This window comes from Liolophura sinensis, chromosome 3 (genome assembly GCF_032854445.1).
Source record: "Liolophura sinensis isolate JHLJ2023 chromosome 3, CUHK_Ljap_v2, whole genome shotgun sequence".
Taxonomy (NCBI): Eukaryota; Metazoa; Mollusca; class Polyplacophora; order Chitonida; family Chitonidae; genus Liolophura; species Liolophura sinensis.
In genome coordinates this window covers 16,284,330-16,304,554 of record NC_088297.1, presented here as the reverse complement: position 1 = coordinate 16,304,554, position 20,225 = coordinate 16,284,330, and the positions used below count along the sequence as shown (strand labels likewise).

The 20,225-nt window shown below is 49.2% G+C and overlaps 1 protein-coding gene across 1 annotated transcript in view; it reads right to left on the bottom strand.

The window, feature by feature from the left end:
* Positions 1–20,225, bottom strand: part of LOC135464236 (mitogen-activated protein kinase 1-like) — a 79,290-nt gene that overhangs the window by 4,518 nt on the left and 54,547 nt on the right. Inside the window, exons 9-10 of the mRNA XM_064741741.1 lie at positions 17,888–17,997; positions 17,029–17,135 (exon numbers count right to left, since the gene is read on the bottom strand). Coding sequence (XP_064597811.1) covers positions 17,029–17,135; positions 17,888–17,997 — 217 coding nt within the window. The remainder of the gene's footprint in view (positions 1–17,028; positions 17,136–17,887; positions 17,998–20,225) is intronic.

Below are 20,225 nucleotides of genomic sequence, written 5' to 3'. Positions count from 1 at the left end.
GCTGTGTCGGCCGGCTGGCTGGCTGGCGCACCGGCAGGCTGGCTGGCAGGCTGGCAACAATGTATACAAGGCGCAGGCACAGCCGATCAGAACAAAAACCTCGCTCACTGCTGCATTAGAGGGTCCGTGTTATGAACCGCAGAGCCTGTCGGTGCGATTTTTTGGGGGTGACCTGCCTGCCTGCCTGATGGTTGAGGTGTGGAATGATTGATGGATGGATCACCGTGACCTGATTTACTCGTGTCTGACTACCCCGACTAAGCTGTACACCACACCCAAACATGCATGTACACTGGATACTATACTAATGGAATAAAATAATAATCATTGGACATCACAGATGGCGCTGTGTGGCTCATCTAAGCCCACAAGTATAAACGGAATGTGGACGGTTTATGTTGCAACACTTTTAATGTCTGAAACTGCGAAAAATGGGTTTGTACATTTCATAGGCTGTGTTAAACTTGGTCTGTTTCTGTTCATTTTACTTGGGGACAAGTAGTATACAGAATAGGGGTTCTGGCACACCCTCTCCCTGGGGCCCTCCCCAGAACAAAATAGAGGCCCAAGACCCCAGCGGAGGTTCTGATGTCTATCGAAATTTCTTATTAGAGAGACATCGCCACTAGACATACGGCGATATTTGCAGAACGGCGCGTACAATGACCAATCATCAAGAAGCACGAGCACTACGGGCGGAGTATGAGACGCTCACAGGCGTGCGGCCTAGGTACCCACGGTCCCGCATTGCCTTGGAAGAATTGCAGGGGTTCCTCGATCGGTATAAAACGGCTGGGGAGCAAGACAACATGCCAAAGAGTCTCAATAATTGCCGGTGGCTTCTCATTGGTTCTACAGAGCTCTGTGGAAAGAGTTGTCTGTGGGAGTACTGCGGCTTCCACCTATACCGTCTGCATAAAAGTCCTGGCACCCAGCCATGTATTTGCTGTGGTCGGGGCGTTAAAAACCAATTTCGGCTTTGCGGGGCCTGTGGATATCATAATGTCCAGACGCGTGAAAGGCATCGGAGGCGCAAGACTTTCTTGGACGAGTTAAAACGGCTGGCGGCTATCAAAATTTCCTATTAGAGAGACACCACAATAGGCATACGACGATATTGCACAATAGCAAGCACAAACAGCTATCGAAATTTCCTATTAGAGAGACACCACCACTAGGCATACGTCAATATTGCACAACGGCGAGCACAAACAGCTATCGAAATTTCATATTGGATAGGCACTGCCACTAGGCATACAATGAAACATCATCAAAAAGCACGAGCACTACGGGAGGAGTTTGAGACGCTCATAGGTGTGCGGCCCAAGTACCCACGGTTCTGCATTGCCTTGGAAGAACTGAAGGGGATCTTCGACAGGTATCAAACGGGTGTGGCTGGGTTGAAGCGGCCGAAAGACAGCAAGGGCTCCCGAAGTAACGAGAAGTTGAAGCAAGACGTCAGTAACGAGGAGTTGAAGCAAGATGTTAAGAACCTCCTCAGTAACGAGGAGTTGGATGAATTGCTAGGCGAAAAGAAACTAGAATTCATTAACACCGACAGGGCCATAAGGAATCTCCTCCGGGTCTGGTTGATGAACGTACCCGAAGGCGTTTGGACGGGCTCAGTAGCCTTCTTAGAAGAAGTTCGAGCTATTATTCGCCAGAAGCTAGAAGAAGAGATCAGGGCACTCAACGGGATTAAGTTCCAACTAGGCCTCAGGGTTCAGTTGGGAAAGGGCCACGCCGATAGTAGTGAAGAGTATACCAGCCCAGTACTCCACAGCAAACAGGAGGCCCTCCTAGAGGTTGGTGACATTGACGGGGCTCTAGATAAGGCCTTCCCCACCATCCAAGAGGTGCTAGAAAAATGGACACAGCGAGGGTCAGGATGAGTTGTCAATAGCGTGCAAACACTCTGGCTTGACATTGCAAGGTATCAGCCACTGAGAGGCGGGTCCTACATCCCCCTACCTGCAGCTGTGAGTGATAAGAAAACAGTCATCAATGTGAAGAACAAAGACGACGACTGCCTCTGATGGGCACTCCGGTCTGCCTTATTTCCAGCCGCCGGGCACTCTCAGAGACCAACAAAGTATCCCACCAATGATGGTCTTGACGTTGGTGGGATCGACGCCCCCACGCCCATCTCTCAGATCCCTAAAGTGGAGGAAAAGAACGACATCGCCATCAACGTGTTCGGGTGGGACAAGGGCGTGATCTTGCACCGACTCAGCAAGAAGCCCGGCGACACGCCCCGAATCAATCTGCTGCTGATTGAGAAGGCAGGCAAATTCCATTATACGAGGATAAAAGATCTCAATCATCTCCTGTTCCAAGGAAGTAAGACGCGAAATCGCAAACACTCCTGCGAGCGCTGCCTACACGGTTACAAAAGGGAGGACCTGCCCAAGGAGCATAAGCCGGAATGCCGAGGGATTGGCCAGACGGCGGTGAGGGTGGAGATGCCCCAGGAGGGGGAAAACAAGTTCACCTTTCAGAACCACCACAAACAGCTACCGGCTCCGTTCATCATATATGCCGACTTCGAGGCTCTGACCAAAAAGGTTGAAGGCCCGCCGCCGTCACCTACAGAGAGCAGCACTCAAAAGACTCAACACCACGAGCCCTGCAGTTACTGCTATGTTGTGGTGCGTTGCGACGGCCACAAAAAACGCCCCGTGGAATACACGGCCCTAACGCGACGGAACACTTCCTCAGAGCTCTCCAACAGGAGGAGTGGGAAATCAAAAATGTTCTAGCCAACCCTATAGCCATAAATATGACTCCCCAAGACTGGCAGGCCCACAACAACGCTGCAACCTGCCACGTGTGTGAGAAGCCTCTAGGCGCCGATTCTGTGCGCAATCACTGCCACATCACCGGCAAGTACAGAGGCGCGGCCCATAACGCATGCAACCTAAAGTTTCGGCTGGGTCCCAAGACAGCCATACCAGTAGTCTTCCACAACCTACGGGGCTACGACGGGCACCTCCTGATGCAAGCCATACGTAAGGCTGAGGGCCGCATCTCCTGCATCCCCAACAACACGGAAAAGTACATCTCCTTCTCGCTGGGGCAGCTCCGCTTCATTGACAGCATTCAATTCTTACTGGCTTCCTTTGACAACCTGGTTAAGGCCAACAAACCTGAGGCTTTCCACATCACAACCCGGTATGAGCCCGCCGAAGAAAAACGAAAGCTACTCACGCGTAAGGGTGTCTACCCCTATGAGTATATGGACTCCTGGGAGCGCTTCGACGAGTCCAGCCTCCCACCCAAAGAGGCTTTCTACGGTAAGCTCAGAGTCGGAGGCATTAGAAATCAGGACTACATCCACGCTCAACAGGTATGGAAGGTATTTGACTGCACCAATCTGGGAGACTACACAGACTTTTACTGCCGCACAGACGTGCTCCTGTTGGCCGATGTGTTTGAGGCCTTCCGGAAGACTTGTTTACGGCAGTATGGATTGGACCCTGCTCACTACTTTACAAGCCCAGGTCTCTCGTGGGATGCGCTGTTAAAGAAGGCCGGGGTAGAGCTGGAGCTGTTGACAGACTACGACCAACATCTCTTCTTTGAGAAGGGATGGCGAGAGGGTATCTCCATGGTAAGTAAGTGATACGCCAAAGCCAATAATCCGCAGGTGGAGGGATACCCCGAAAGTCCAAACAGCTACATCCAATACCTAGACGCCAATAATCTATATGGCTGGGCTATGAGTCAGTTCCTTCCAACGGGCGTCTTCCAGTGGGTAGATGACGCGCGGCGTCTCGGTGAAACGATTGCTACCCACCCCCACGACAGTCGTTCCAGTTACATCCTAGAGGTCGACATAGAGTATCCGGCCGACCTACATAACGCACATAACGGCTACCCATTAGCCCCGGAATGTCTGGTGGTCCAGAAGGGGTGGATGTCAGACTATCAGCACGGTCTTCTCGGCAAGAAAGCGCCTACCGAGGTTGAAAAGCTGGTCCCCAACCTCCGCAACAAGGAACGGTACGTCCTGCAATACCAGAATCTACAACTGTATCTATCTCTGGGAATGCGCCTGACAAAGGTTCACCGGGCCCTGAGATTCGCCCAGAGCCCTTGGATGGAACCCTATATCAGGATGAACACCGAGCTCCGAAAAACAGCCGTGAGTAAATTCGAGAAGGACCTGTACAAGCTAATGAACAACTCGGTCTTCGGAAAAACCATGGAGAACCTCCGGAAGCGTGTGGACGTCAAGCTGGTATGCTCTGAAGAAGACAAGATCCGACGCTTGGTAGCCAGCCCGAGCTTCACACAGGCGAACATATTTGATGATGACCTCGCAGCGCTTCAGATGCACAAGACCCGTCTAGTCCTAAACCGACCTATCTACGTGGGCATGAACATTCTAGACCTCTCCAAGCACCTGGTGTACGACTTCTACTACAACCACATGAAGGCCCAGTACGGAGAGCGCTGCCAGCTCCTCTACACTGACACGGATAGTCTGTTACTCCAGAGTCAGACTGAATCTGTTTAAAGAGATATGGCTGAGAATGCAAACCTGTACGACACCTCAGATTACCCACAAGACCACCCCCTGCACAGCGTAACAAATTTGAAGGTCTTGGGGAAAATGAAATACGAGTGCACGGGGCGCCAGATCACAGAATACATTGGTCTGCGCCCCAAGATGTACTCCATTCTGGAGGCATGTGGAGCCAACATTAAGAAGGCCAAGGGCGTGAAAAAGGGAGTTGTGGAAAAGCGCAACTGTCATAAGCAGTACAAAGAGGCCCTCTTCGAGGAAAAGATCTTCCGACACGGTATGGACGTGCTGCGATCAGAGCGCCACCATATCTATGGGCAGCACCTAAATAAGGTCTCACTGTCCCCCTTCAATAGTAAGCGCTGGATAGCCGAAGATGGTGTCCACACCTTGGCTTATGGCTATTCGCCTCCTTGACCGCAGGATGGGACTTCGAGGAACTACCGTAGAACCCCATCCGGGGAAAGTTGAGTTTCAGGAGGCACTATAAGCAACTCCTCACGAACGAATCCCCGTCGCGGACCATCCAATGTATCGTCTAGATAGTACAGCACGGGTTCATTAGGCTTTGTGACAGAGAGCCCCAGCCGATATATCTCAAGAGACCAGAGAGAATCAGTCGCGCGACAGCGGTCGCCCTCCAGCTCTACAGGCTGATAGAGATAACGAACGCCAACACCCTCGCGGATCTTCTGCTCATTAAATCAGTACTGATGTCCAAAGAGCCGCTCAGCCAGAGTACGGTTGAAAAGTTCCACTATGCCTTGGTCTCGGTGGATATCCACGCGGACTCAGCGGACTGTGACATCGTGTTTGGCCAGCAGTTGGCTCACTGCACCCATAAACTCGCGCCCAGGGTCAACTTGGAGAAGCTTCAGCCATCTCAGGAGTCCCCTCTTGTAAATGCGAGAGAGCATCAGCGACTTCTTTGGAATCTTTAGTAGCCAGAGGTTCCGCCTCCTTGTAGCAAGAAGCGACATCAACAACTGTCAGCGAGTACTTATACAGCTTCCGGCCTCGCCTATCATGTGGTAGAAATAGAAGATCGGCTTGGTGGACGTCATTCGGTGTGGAAACATCGAACATAGGCCTCGGTATTTTTCGTGGACGAGGCAGGTATACCTGACAGATAGCCTGCTTTTTCAGCCAGGCCCAGACCACATCTTCGGAGACTTTAGTCGTAGTGGCAAGTTTCTGGATGTCCACGTGGCCCTTCCAGTACCCACGAGGGCTGTAGTAGATATTTGCCAGGCGAACAGACACTTTACTAGCCATGTCATCAAGGTATTCTAGCAGACCTAACAGATTTGCGACGAAAAATATGTTAATCGTCGCGGCGTTTTTGCGTGCGCAGAACCACCTCACTACTAAGATCGTGCCTGCCATACGTCGAGGAGCTCGATGGTGAGTCCGGCACAGTCAGTTCGGATTACTTGGTGAGTTTTGCGATTCCGTAACTCACGCCCCCAACCACACACATCCCCAGGATGACGAAGGTCATCTCGCGGTGTTTTTGATCTTCACTAGGCACATAGAAATCGGAGAGCTGTGGCTCTGAGCCCAGCAGCACGTCGCGTGCATCGCGTGTAAGAGTTTTGCCTGTAACCCTAGAATACTCGCGGATTGCAGCGTCGATATCCCGGAAAGCATGGATGGCGTGTCCCTGGCGGCGGAGTTCATCATTGAGCCAGTCCAAGCGCTTAGTGCGCTTTTGGGCCCATTTTTCCTGGGCGGCTTGGGGCTGCTCTACAGCACGGTCATGGCGCCTCCGCTCTTCGTCGACACCGGAACACCTCAGCATCGAAAACATATAGTTGCTCCTGCTGAAGGCCAAAGCGTTTACGAGGGCGCCGCCCATCATCATTGCCATGGAGGCCATTACTACTTGATTATATTGGGAGGAAGGAGCCCTTGTTTAATTCGCAGTTCCTTCGAAACATGGCCAGGCCTACATCTGCAATGAACATGCCGGCGTCACGGGGTGTTAAGTCCAGCTTCGGGAGGGCTCCTTTCAGGAACATCTGGCCAAGACGAGCGTACCCAGTAGCCAGGAGGGAGACCACAGCGGCGTGGTAGAGAGCGTTGACTAGCACTTTTCCTTCACTGGGTGTAGTAGACATGCTGATCTATATAGAAAGGGTCGCGTCGTATATTCAAATGGAGATTCTTTTCTTGCGGCGTGATATCTGCACGCGGCGTAATATCTGCACCTCATGCTGTATAGCGGCTGCGCCACACGCCTAGCAACACTAGCACTGTAAGGCTGCCAACGCCTAATAACGCCAGGGGCGCCCTCCAGACGGATGCCTTCGTAGAATCCGGTTCCTTCGGCTGTTCCTGTGTAGAATCTGGTTCCTTCGGCTGTTTCTTGGTGGAATCAGCTGCGCCAAGCAAAGCAGCCTTTGCCTCGCGAAGCTCGTCCTTAAGCTTTTCAGCCTTGGCCTTTCTCGATGCAGCACCCGCTCGACCAGCAGCGACTTTTTGGGAATTCTTCGCAGGGCCGTCAATCGTAGAATCCGCTGTCACCCCCTCCACTTCCTTCGGGCCTTCCGGATTCGTTGTACTTATGTTCCTCTGGATCATCATTTCTAGGACAGATGTGGTGTTCAAATGAGCAGTGCTAAGTAGCGGTCAGCGCCATGGTTATCGGTGCTAAGTACTTACCATAGCAGTAGTATAGCCAGCAACTAGCACTGCTAAGCGTCTGTTCAACAAATGGGTCGGTGGCGAGCTGTGCCATGAGCTTTGGTCGATTCTCGGGTGGGATTGGTAGGAGCCAGCCGGCCGCCCTTACATATGATCTCAAGAATATACCTCCGAGACCGTCAACCATCCGCGCACCGAGCTCAGCCTCATACCGGGAGTGCAACCTTTCAACGTCTTCGTCGCTCATGGCGTCGATCTCAGCGGCTGTTACGTTTTTTCCCAGATATAGGTTGACCTACCCACCCACCGCAAGTGCCGCCTGCCTATACCTGAGCTGCTGTGCATGTTTGCTGGGCTGTTGGCTGGGCTTCTCCTCCTCCTCCTCTGCGCCCAGAATCTCGTCTATAAGCTCGTCGGCATCCACTATTAATACGTAGGGGCGACTACGTCTAATATATAATCTTAGATGTGGCGGGCGTATCAGTCATTAGCAGGAGCTTAGAATGCGGATTGTTCTTGAGCTTCTGCCAATCCTGTGCCCTTTCACTCTCGGCCTAAATGATGTGGTTCTCCCCCAGGCATTCGTTGAACGAGTGCTGATCTTTGCAGTGCAATAAAGCCACACACCTTGTCTGCTCGCGAAAGTCTTTCCGGACGCCGTTGTATTTCTGAGTGAGGAACCAAACGCTTTGCTTTGCATGACGGCCCGAGAAAGCCATGAACGACAGCATTTTTTGTTTTTTCTTCATCGCCTCCAACGTGCTACAATCATCGATGATGTATAGGGTGGGCTCCCCCTTGAACAATCTGTAGAAAGCTCTCAGGCATTCGTTGAGCCGCTCGCCGGGATCAAAACAATAGACCTCAGGGTTAGACAGTATCCATCGCCGCCGGTACGCCTTGTTATGCTTAAGAGTGGGGCACAGGATCACAATGTGATGAAAGAAACCGCGGAAAGGGCCCTCAAGCAGGTCCAGCACGAAGACTGTTTTGCCGCAGTTCGTTTGCCCACAGATAATCGCGCAGTGGGCGTCATTAATAAAGCACGTTAACGAATCTACCATTCTGGATGTGCAGCATTGCGTACATAATCACATAGAGATATAATCTGCCCACAGATAATCGCGCAGTGGGCGTCATCAGTAAAGCACGTTTACGAATCTACCATTCTGGATGTGCAGCATTGCGTCCATAATCACATAGAGATATACGTTCAACACGCCGGGATCTTCTCTCTCTTTTGTCACATGTATCGTAATCCCCTCGCTGGCGTTCTGAACGCGCCTCCCACTGCCATGCAGCTCGTCATCGTCGCTTGGCCGAAGGTCAAGCCAGAAGGCGTGCTTGTGCGTCAAGAGCTCTTCCACGGAGACGTTTGCCAGGCCTAAGTCTTTTACGACCCTGGCTACCTTAGGGTCCCGCTTCTTAAGGGGTGAGCTGGCGAAGAACCTCTGGACCTCGACCCATTGCTGGTACGCCCGCATGCCCTGGCGGTACAGCTGATTGGGGACCCCTTCTATTGTGACTTCTACTTGGGTTGTAGAAGGATTCCGACCACTTCCCCCACGGGGTTCTTTTAGCTTCAAATAGCATGAGGATGCCCTTCATTGCTCTCGCTGGAGTGTTCAGGTTTATGTTCCAGGGAGTATCAGACTTGTCCTTCACAAACTTTCGGTGGCGGAGGACGCGATCATACAGAATGGAGACGCCCCCGGCAAACTGGGTGCAGATCTGTCTAGCGAGCTCCTCATTGGTGATCATTACGAACTCTAGGCTGATGTTGTCGATGGTGTAAGTCGTGTCATCGTCTGTTGTCTTGATGACCGGGCTGTAATCGTTGAACGTCAGTTCGTACTCCAGTCGGTCGGCCAAGGCACTCTGGTAGAATGGCATGTGGCCATCTAGAAGCTCAAAGTCTAGCGCGATGTGGAACCGGCTGCCAAAGGCGCGAGCTTTTTCTCCAGCATTGTCGTCACTTGCGTCCTCCGCTCCGACTGGAAGTTTAAGCATGTTTTCGCTGCCGATGCCTTGGTAGGCCGCATTCCGCCGTTCGTTTTTGGTCAGCCATAAGTCGCCGTAGCAATGAAACACATCAGAGTCGTCGATGGACATTACCTCATTCCCGCTGATTCTGATTGTGGTTTTCTTGACTACTGCGCGTCCGAGATTCCCGACCACTGTGGCGTTCGGGTCGGATGAATTGATCGTGATCGAGAAGGCCAAGCGCACAGTACCGGGCACAATAACGTCACTTGCGCCGAGGTTGGGGAAGCGGACCAAGAGTTGTTGATTCTGGTCGATCGTACTCGGGTTGTTGGTGACGACCAAGGACTGCGTACACCTTGTACCCACCAGGCTTCCGGAGTGTTCTGAAAGGGTTTAGCTTGCATCCGTATGCACCGATTGTGTGTATTGAAGATATACCTTGAATGTTCAATACGAGGATTATGGCAGACTTTAACTTTGATAATCCGGCGTTCCACGGCGCCAAAGAGGACAACGCCAAAAACGATGCCAGACAGGAGAACAACATAGACGACGAGCAGACCCTTCTCCTTGCAGGTGATGGATGTTCCTAAGCAACAAAGCCGGGGTGCAGCCCCCAGAAACCTTCAACGAGAGCTGACGCAGCCCATCGTGAATGAATATTACGAGCCTTTAAGGAAAAGTATCCAGAACTTATCCCACTCCCTCTTGACGAGGGCACGAAGTTTGAGATTGTCCAAGGGCGTCTACGACTCGTGGCCTACCCCGATCTGGAAATCATCAACAAAGGAACAGGTGAACCGCTAGCCCTCTCAACAATCGCCAGTAACAGAGGAGGGGGTAAAATTATTCGGGATGAGCTGGGCTTTAAAGACTGGAAAAAAAGCAAAAAACAGCCATCGTTGCATCCGGCAGCAGTCGCAGCCCTGGAGACAGCAAGTTCAGAGTTCCCTGCCGCAGCCGCCGAGCCAGATATCATAGAGCTGAAGGATTTAAACCAAGCAGCCAAAAAGGCCGATGATGCTATCCACACACTGGAAACAAGCTTGACGGATAGTGAGGTCGGGCGGGCTCTTCAAACGATAAACGACCCTCCTCTTCCCATGCGAGAACTTCTGGGGCTTGACAAGGCACTGCAGACCTCGGAAGGCGAACACACGAATAACCTCGCCAAGCTGTCAAGTCTCGCTAAGTACATTGCAAAGGAAAAACGGAAGTTGGGGGCGGTCTCTGATGATGATAATGCCTTGCGGAGCGAGATCGAAGACCGGATAAGGAATCTCGAGGACGAGAGGGTGGCCCTGCTCGAAGCAGCCTCTTTAACGAGCGAAGCCCTGCGCACGCAAATACACCGCATCAAGCAGACGATCGATCGCATCCTACACAAGGATACCACTCTGGCCGAGCGCGTCCGCACCCTCTTCCGGGAGCAGGGAATAACCGTGGTCTCCATTCTCACGCCAATTGGGATGGCGATCTCGACACTGGGGCTAGCGATAAAGTTGGCGCTGACTGGCGGGTCCGGCGGGGGCATCCAGCCAACGCCACCTCCACCCAACGGGCGTGGTCTTAAAGAATGGGTGAAAAAGCATCTCCAGTCCCAGGCGCGAGCCCTTGGCAAGCTGGCTAGGAAGGCTGCCGCTGCGATTCCGGGTATTATTGGAAGTATCGTGTCCTGGCTACTGAACCTTCTCGGGAAAGCAGCTGGGTGGCTGGCCGATAATGTCTGGGCTATAACCATCGCAGTAGGTGGCCTAATGCTCATGGCTGTTCGCAATTATTTAACACAGAGGCAGTAAGCCAATACCAACCCCAGCGACAGCGATGGCTGTCTTCTCCGCATCGTGATTCTTTCCTGCAGTGGGTGGTGGGACCCTATCTTGTGGCTCAACGAAGGAAGGTGGTGAGACAATTTCTTGTGGATCAACGATCACGTGGGAAGGTGGGACGCTTTCTTGTGGCTCAACCATCCCGTGGGAAGGTGCACCCTTGTGCAAAGTAGGCGGCATTTTAGCGTTCACACCCTCATTGATGCCTAGCTTCTCGTCCTCTGTGGCCACGACGATTTTGTTGTTGTAGTTCGCCACATGGCCGATCTGCAGAAGCATGTCGCTGGGGGCCATATATAGGCCTATGCCATACACAAAGTCTACAGACCTCCCGGCATACTGTAGCACGTCCTGGTAGCGTTTGATAGCAGACGGAAGGTCGATCGGAGAGGAAATAGCGTCTTCAACGTTCGCGGCAAACTGTTTTTGCCCGTCGAAGGCTGTGCCCGTGCCTAGAATACGCGCCCTTGTTTGCGCTTGGGCGCCTAGAACAGCCTACGTGTATTTCCGGATGGAATCGTTTAGGCACTCTATGCCCGGCTGCATAAATCCTTGGGATTTGTCGGCAATGAACGACGCCCAAGCCTTCTCGGCATCCTGCTGGACGTAGTCAACGTGGAGCGCTGTAGGCTTTCTAGAGAATGACATCCTGCTCGGATCAAAGGTCTCATTGCCAACGGGGCTGTAACCCGTTCTCGTGATATAGTAATATGCCACTCCGAGACCGTGATTCACCCCACCGCGCCTCCAGTCTGTGTGCGCATCTGCGCGGAACTCCCTACAAATCCTCTCATAGGCCCTCTTGTCGTAGGGGTTTTGGAATGTCGCCCACACTCTGTCTTGCAGCAGGGGGGCCTGGATCTCTTCCAAGATCCGCCTAACTTGGTAATACACATGGAACGTGTACAGGGCCCTTATTTGTTTGTCGGGGGAGAGAAGATGGTCCTTTACGGAGACGCCACAGCCCGTGGTTGCGCACCAGACCGCGAAGTTCACTTGGTTCTGCCAGAATTGCATAGGATTGGTGTTCCAGGCCCGAACAATGTCATTGTCGGTTATCTGTGGCAGCCGGTACTTAGCCAACACATCTGTGAACTGGACTGGAAAGGCCTTCTTTTCATCGATGTAGATGTCAAATCGCGTGAGCTGCGCTGCGTGGGTTTGGATACTATGAAATGCTCCGGCGTTGTAAGTGGCCTCTCTATTCAACCCGTACGCCTCGCTGTTCATCGTAGCTAAAATGTTCATCACATTGAATGACATTCTAAATGGAGCACAGCACACGCTGCCTCATGCCCTTAACAACCTCGACGGCCGCCTTAAAACCGCTCTTTTTAACATTTTACCTGGCCTGGGTGAGTATCCTCTCCGGAGTGGGCTTCTTGCTTGAGGGCAAACGTGTTGAAGTGCTGACGGGCTACTACAATGTCTGTATGCTGAACACGGACATATTCCACCCGCATGGGATTTCTCTGAAAATGAATGAAGGAACGGGACGCTTAGTCCTTACCCTTCCTAGAAATACCACCATACAGCTCACGTGGCTTGCTCCCATCTTAGGGTTCTCCAACGGGAAGAAGGATATCTGGGGGGTTGTGGAGGGTGACAATCTACCTAACTTGATCACACACAAAGAAGTCTTCGTGCATTTGGATGAACTGAGCACCTCAGAAAACGTGAGAATAACCTCAGATTTCGGTGGCGGTTCAACACTACTTAAGGCCGTCGCCTTGACTGGGGAAGGGATAAACTGCGGGAAGACGGTTTCATTTCCCAACCCACAGTACAAAGCCTTGCGCGACGACTATATAACGCACTTGACCGTGGCACTTTTAGACAAAGACGGCAAGTATATTAATGTAGGGTACCTCAGTGCTACCCTAGAAATACAATGAGTATGGAGGACGCAGTCGGTACTAAGTCTGCGTGCCTGTCTTTAAGCGACTTGGCAGATGTGTCGGAGATCGAATTCAAAGGCCAGGAAGGTAAAATCTACGCCTTCGAGTTTAATAATGGTAATTACATCCGCAAAAATATTCCGGGGAAACCTTACACGCTACCTCAAGCCCTTAACAACCTCGACGGCTGCCTTAAAATCGCCCTTCGCGAGATAACATTCCACTCGAAATGGTTTATAATCCCCACCGGAGTGAGCATCTTGTTTGATGGCAAACGTGTTGAAGTTGGTTCGACCGACTACTACCATTTATGTGTGATGAGAAATGGGGTATTCCGCGTACTTGGGATGTCTCTGGAGGTAAATAAAGTTACGAATCGCTTAGTCCTTACCATCCCAAAAAAAAGCAGCCTATCTCTACTAAAGCTTGCCCCCATCTTAGGGTTCTCCGACGGGACTACGCTTATGAGGGGGACTATGGAGGGTGACCTTCCACCTAAATTAACCATGCACAAAGAAGTCTTCGTGCATTTGGATGAACTGGACACCTCAGAAAACGTGAGAATAACCTCAAATTACAAAGGCGGTTCAACACTACTTCAGGCCATCTACTTGGATATTCTAGAGATTGGTTGCTTAAAGACATTTTCATTTCCCAACCCCCAGTACAAAGCCTTGCGCGCCGACAATATAACGCACTGGGCCGTATCGCTTAAAAACAGTGATGGTAAAAATCTATTTGCAGGAAACTTCAGTGCTAGCCTAGAAATACGATAGGTATGGTGGACGCAGCCGGTCCCAGGTCTGCGTGCCTGTCTTCAAGCGACTTGGCTGATGTGTTGAAGTTCGAACTTCAAGGTCAGCACGGTAAAATCTACGCTTTCGAGTTTTAAAGTGGCAAGTATATTAATGTTGGGGACCTTAGTGCTACCCTAGAAATACAATGAGTATGGAGGACGCAGCCGGTAGCAGGTCTGCGTGCCTGTCTTAAAGCGACTTGGCAGATGTGTCGGATTTCGAATTCAATGGCCAGGAAGGTAAAATCTACGCCTTCGAGTTTAAAAACGGTAAGTACATCCGCAAAAATATTGCGGGGAGGCTAGCAGAACCTGCTTCGAAGTTCATCACATTTACTGACACTCAAAATGGGGAACAGCAAAGACTGACTTTAACCCTTAACAACCTCGACGGCCGCCTTAAAGTCGCCCTTCGCGAGATAACTTTCTACCCGAACTCGATGCATATCCCCACCGGAGTGGGCTTCTTGCTTGATGGCGATCGTGTCTTTAATTCTTTAATTCGCTTTGAAGACCGTTTTGTTCTTACCAGAGTTCGCGCCCCGATTGGTTGATAGATGTGAAGGTGACCCCGATGACGGTCCAGGCCACTGGTGGCGTGGTGAAAAAAGTTTTCAACTCCGAAGCCTCTTTCATATCGTGGGTACCACCCAGCGACTGTCATATATTTTTGGGTGTAAGAGGTTACTTCACACTAGCTGCGGCGCCTGGTGTAGATTCCTTGCGTCTTGCCGCGCGAACCGATTTTAACCCCTCATTACTACTATCCCCTGGATCTATACTTATCTTCAATCTCATACTTGGCACGGCCAAACAACGCCGTTGCACTTTGATTACTGGGGTTAAAATAAGGTGGCATGCGAAGCACGATACAAAGGATCTCAGACTGATGATCAAATTACATGCCCAGGGCGAAACAATCATCATCCGGAGCTCTCTCGGGGATATACGGGTCTTTGCAGGGGGCGTTTTAAATCTCGATGCAATCTATTTAGAGTGCGGTATACACCTTCGCCGCTTTCGTGTTAGTATTCCCGATGACGATTTAGAGCTTACCGACGTTGTTGATTCATAGGATGGACAATATGGGGCGACTGTACCCGGCGACCTCGGATGAAGGCCCGACAATTACTGATGACCACCCCTTGACTCCGACCGCGCCGATGGTTGAAAACCACCCTGAGATCTCGAGATCCTCGAGATCTCCCCCGGGCCTTGTACAAAAAGTACCGGCGCAGTGTCTTACCCGCCGAGGCCCTTGATTCAGCCATGCTCGGGACCTGTTTTGGACTAGGGGTTGCTGGCGTGGGACTACTCACAACAATAATTGCAGACCCTGCTGTCTTGGCTATGGAAGCTGCGGCCATAGCCTGCAGTGTCTTAAATGCCGCAGGAAAATTCGTTAGCCGCCATAACGATAGAAAGAAACATAACGATATACGGCTGTTGGCTGAGGCCAAACTTAACAGCATCCATGCGCAGGTATCTACGGCATTATCTGATGCTGTTATTTAGGACGTAGAGTACAGGCAAGTCGTTCAGGAGCTCAAGAACTACTCTGATCTGAAGCAGGAGATACGCGCTAAGTCTCGTAAGACATTCAACGCCGTAGAGATCGATGAAAGCACGAAAAACCAGCTTATAGATCGCGGCCGAAAACTAGCTCGGCAAGAGCTGAAAAACGCTCTTTCCGAATGATGTTTTGGGGGTTAGGGTTGTTGCCTCATTAGCTCGGGCAGCAGCCGGTTTTCATAATACTGTCCGATTGGCTCGGGGTGCTCCACCAAAGCGCACACGTCGTTGGTGAAGAGCTTCAGCACGAGCAGCCGGCCTGCGTGGACGCGTCCGTCTTCCAACATGCTGTGGGTGAGTTCTTTGTAGCCTCGCAAGTCTTGCACCGTGCCGACTAACTTCGCACAAATAGGCTGGCTGGTCGTTTCCATCGCGGGAGATCCCATGATTATTCATTGTATTCGCTGTATACCTAATAAGAAATTTCGATAGACATCAGACCCTCCGCTGGGGGCTGGGGCCTCTATTTTGTTCTGGGGAGGGCCCCAGGGGGGGCGGGGGGGGGGGGGGGGGGGGCCAGAACCTCTATTCTGTATACTACTGGACATCACCATGGAGGACAATAAAACAGATAATCATGTTTAAAAAAATGTAAACAAATTAGAGTTTGACAGTGATAAGGGACGATAGCTCTCGGGTATTTCACCGAACTCTGGGACATGCTTGCGAGCTTGTCGGGCCTACAGTTGGGCAATTCGGTTTGTCGCTTCTTCGTACTATGAATGGTCTATTTTTCGATACTTGAGATTCACGGGTAAACTGCTTTCGCAGTGGCACAGCGAGTGCTACATAACCGTATGCCTCCAAGTTATAAGCTTATTTTGTTACCTATATGTTGCCTAACACGTTTCTGTGGTCATATTCTCTGGATTTGGTGCCTTTTCTATGTAAATTTGAATAAAACAATAATTATTGGACATCATAGATGGCGCTGTAGGACTCTTCTAAGCCCACTTGCCATCATGCTCGCTAGGTCATCACCCATGGCTATTCACTTCTGCACATACATGAAAAAGTATGACTACCGATACCAGTAGATAATTGTGTAACATGATAAGCTGTTCTATAAGACAATCCAGAAGCTAGAACCACGCGAAAACAAAATTTGTCTTTTCTAGTTTTGAATATTACACAGGACAATGCCTGCTGTAAAGCTCAACACAAACCATACTGTCCTCAGGACACACGTATGTAGCATGACTTCACATCACAACTTAGCAGCCTGATAAATGATACAGTGTATCATCACACTTTTTCTCTAGATCTAAACAGAAACCAACAAGGCAAGACTACGATGAAAAATGATTTTATAGCAAAATGAGCTGGAATACATTAACATAAATTAAATGACAATGCCATAACATTCTGGTGCACATAAATGAGACTGAAGAGCCTTTTTAATAGTACTTTCTATTGAGTTTATGTGGAAAGCCTATTGACTTAGCTTTATACAATAAACACAAAGTCATCAAATGGTATTTGTAGAAAACGACGCATGAGCAAACCATCTGGGCTCATAAACATAAAACTTTTGAAATAAAACAACGGTGTCATACAACTTGTTAAAAGCTTCCTCCAACTGATCACAGGCTTCATTCAACTGATTAAAGTTATCCTTCAACTGATTAAAGGTATCCTTTAACTAGTGTAATTAAAAGCATCTTTAAACTACGCGTAGTTAAAGGACTCCAAAGGCCCCTCTCAAGCTGTTTAAGGCCTATTCCAGCAGAACAGGCATCCTTCAACAAAATAAAGGTAAACTCAAGCACTCACTATGTTTCTTTGAATTTGACAGCTTCTTCGAATATTAATTCTTTTAGCCGCTCTTTGGGAAGATCATCTAGTTCTGTCTCGAAGGTAAATGGTTCCTCGATGACAGGCTGCAGGATTAAAACATGGCATTAATCTAATCTCCCAAATATTTCAAGTTCACTTGCTTCGCGAGGACTACATATACTATGAACAGGTTTATCTCATCACTCGTGTTTTTCGTCCTTCAACAATATCTCCCATGTTTAATACAGTAAGAGGAAACCAGACAGACCTCTGAAAGCCTAACAGGAACTGGATTCAAAACACGAAACCTTATTGGTTAAGAGCTACAGAAGTGCCCATTTGAATGAACGAAAGTTTCATGGAAAACTTCATCATTTTTTTTCTCAGCGATTAGGAAAACACAGATTTATATCAATTATTGACAGACCTTATTAAAAAAGAGGACCACAAAGTTAAACAATGACAGCAGTAAGTAACTGGGAGAAAGGATTTTTGACACACTGAAAAAACAGGGAGGAGAATCCAATGTGTTTGTTTGATTAGGGGTTAACATCTTTTCCAGTATTATTTTGGTCAGATCACAACCGTGCCCATTCAAAACATTCTGCGCCAATGTGACCAGCACCTGGATAACACCCTTATTCTGCCGGATGAGAGAGGAGAAACCAAAATTAATAATTTGAAAATTTAACGTATAGCCTGTTTTTGAAATTGAACCCAGGGTTCCAGCTTGCATGATAGATGTTCGTATTACTCTGCCACTGCAGTGAAGTAACACTCAATTACAGACAGGTTATTTAAAACATACTAAAATGAGGAGAGCCCCCCAACTCAAGGGAGACAATCCTTGACATACCTCATCAGTAGGATCATAGTACTCTTCTAAATAAGGGTGAGCTAATGCCTCCTCTACTGTTATCCTCTTGTGTGGGTTAAAGGTCAGCATCTTCTCCAGCAGATCTAAGGCTGTGAAAACACAAAACAACCTCATATTAATACAAAGGCCCACACACATTCAGTCAATTTAGCAGGAAAAGACAAACTTTAATATCATATTACACCTGCCTGAAGTATCGGATTGTGTGATCTTCACAAGTTGTAATATTCATATAAAAGTAAAACTTCCCAGTCATTCTTAACAATGTAAAACTGCATGACTTCATGTAATAATACATGAATAAAGTGTCCACACACATTATACTCAGGGTACAAGAAGTCCTATAGTAGTATATGCAATAGGGGTTCTGGCACACCCTCCCTTGGGGCCCTCCCCATAACAAATAGAGGCTCCCAACCCCCATTCCCTGAACCCCCCCCCCCCCTCCTGACAAATAGGGGCTCCCAGCTCCATCTCGAAGCGTATACACACTATAGGTTATGGCGCACCCTCCCCTGAGGCCCTCCCCAGAACAAATAGAGGCAACCCCTTTCCCTGCTTCCCCAGCCAAGGCGTACATGCTTATTTACATGTCTAGCCTACATACACACATTGCTATGAGGCGACCTAGTTGTCATTTAACAGATAAGGCGTATAGCCTATATGTAAGCTGCATGTGTTGCACAACAGGGATGATTCAGCTGATTTTCTCCCCAGTATAGGGCTTAAACTACGGGTTTTTATGAAAAATAAATGTGACAGTCTTTTTCAGCGTGTCTTGTTTGATAAGATCCAGTATTTTTAGGAGGGTTGGAGATATTGTGTTTATGCGGAAAAGTCCTTCCAATTTAGCCTATGTTTCGTGGGTCTGGGATATAGCTCAGTCGGCTGACAGAGGTGGGAAAGGCGCTGTATGTAAGGGGTGTATTCATTTGCTACATATATAAGGGGATGTTTGCTAGCTCAAATCCGGATTTGGTCTCCTGTATATGTAGTATATGAATACATTACCTGCATATAGCGCCGGGCTCTACGCACTTCTAAGGAATCTCTGCAACTTTCGACAGTTTCGGAGGCAGAGAGACCTTACCATGGGGTGTTGTAGATGGCCCAAAAATCCGGAGCCCGCCGTTAGGGTGGTGATTAATTGGTAACAGGTTGAGCTATAAACCAGGCCTTTTGCTTTTTTGGACCATGGGTTCGAGCCCCACAATGGGCAGATTTTTTTTTTACCCTCGGGCACCAGGCTAGCCAGACACCCGTCCACCCGTCCAACTGGACGGGCAATCCAGGCAAAAGGGGTATTTTTCACAGGGAAAAATTTTGTATCATTTTTTTTACGGCGAGTCCCAGCCCACAGACCAGTACCGTTTCAAAGTGTATTAACATTATATGTATGTATACTAGATTGTAAATACATGTACATTTTTCTAACATGTGAGTTTTCAAAGTGTATTCATATATGTATTCAGAATTGTATTTGAATTGTTTCTTGTTTTTTGTATTTTTAAAAAGTTTATTTCTACCTACTGTTTCTTCTACCTACTACCTACTTAGCTGCTCAAATCGTATGGTGATTGGTGACACTACTCTTTTTAGTGAGTGACAGTCACAGATTCAGTGGTGATAATTTTGCCTGTTCTCAGTCTCAGTTGTAAGAGCTATGTATACTGTATTCTGATTTGGTTCCGCTGCATGTGAAGTAGTGTAACTGTGAGTGACATGCACCTGCTGTGCAAAATTACTATGCATTTTGATTGTTTTCCGTTTATATGTATTTTTGTGTATTTTATTGTTCACAGTTTATTTATTTCTACCTCCTGATTCACAGCATTCACACTTGAACTGTCAGAACTGCTGTGCCAAATTGCCATTGTTTTCCTTGCATCTGTATTGAATTGTGTATTTTACAGTTCAATTTGTTTTTCTACCTCTTGTTTCACACTTGGTTGTCCAAAGCATAACAGATTGCAACCTTACATAGTTTAATATAAAATTTATGTACGCTTTTTAGTGATTCACACTCAGTGTCAGTCATTGGTAGGAAAAGTGTGATATATTGGGTGCCTCAAGCGCCGGCCGCCAAACCCCCTGCCTTTTGGGCGCCCTATTGTCAGATCCTGGCTAATGCCCTGCCCCCGGGGCTCTTGAGACATAGCATGGGGGTTGCCCTGGTTCCAAACAAGTCCCCCTGGGCACCTCCCCAGAACATCATTCGGAAAGAGCGTTTTTCAGCTCTTGCCGAGCTAGTTTTCGGCCGCGATCTATAATCTGGTTTTTCGTGCTTTCATCGATCTCTACGGCGTTGAATGTCTTA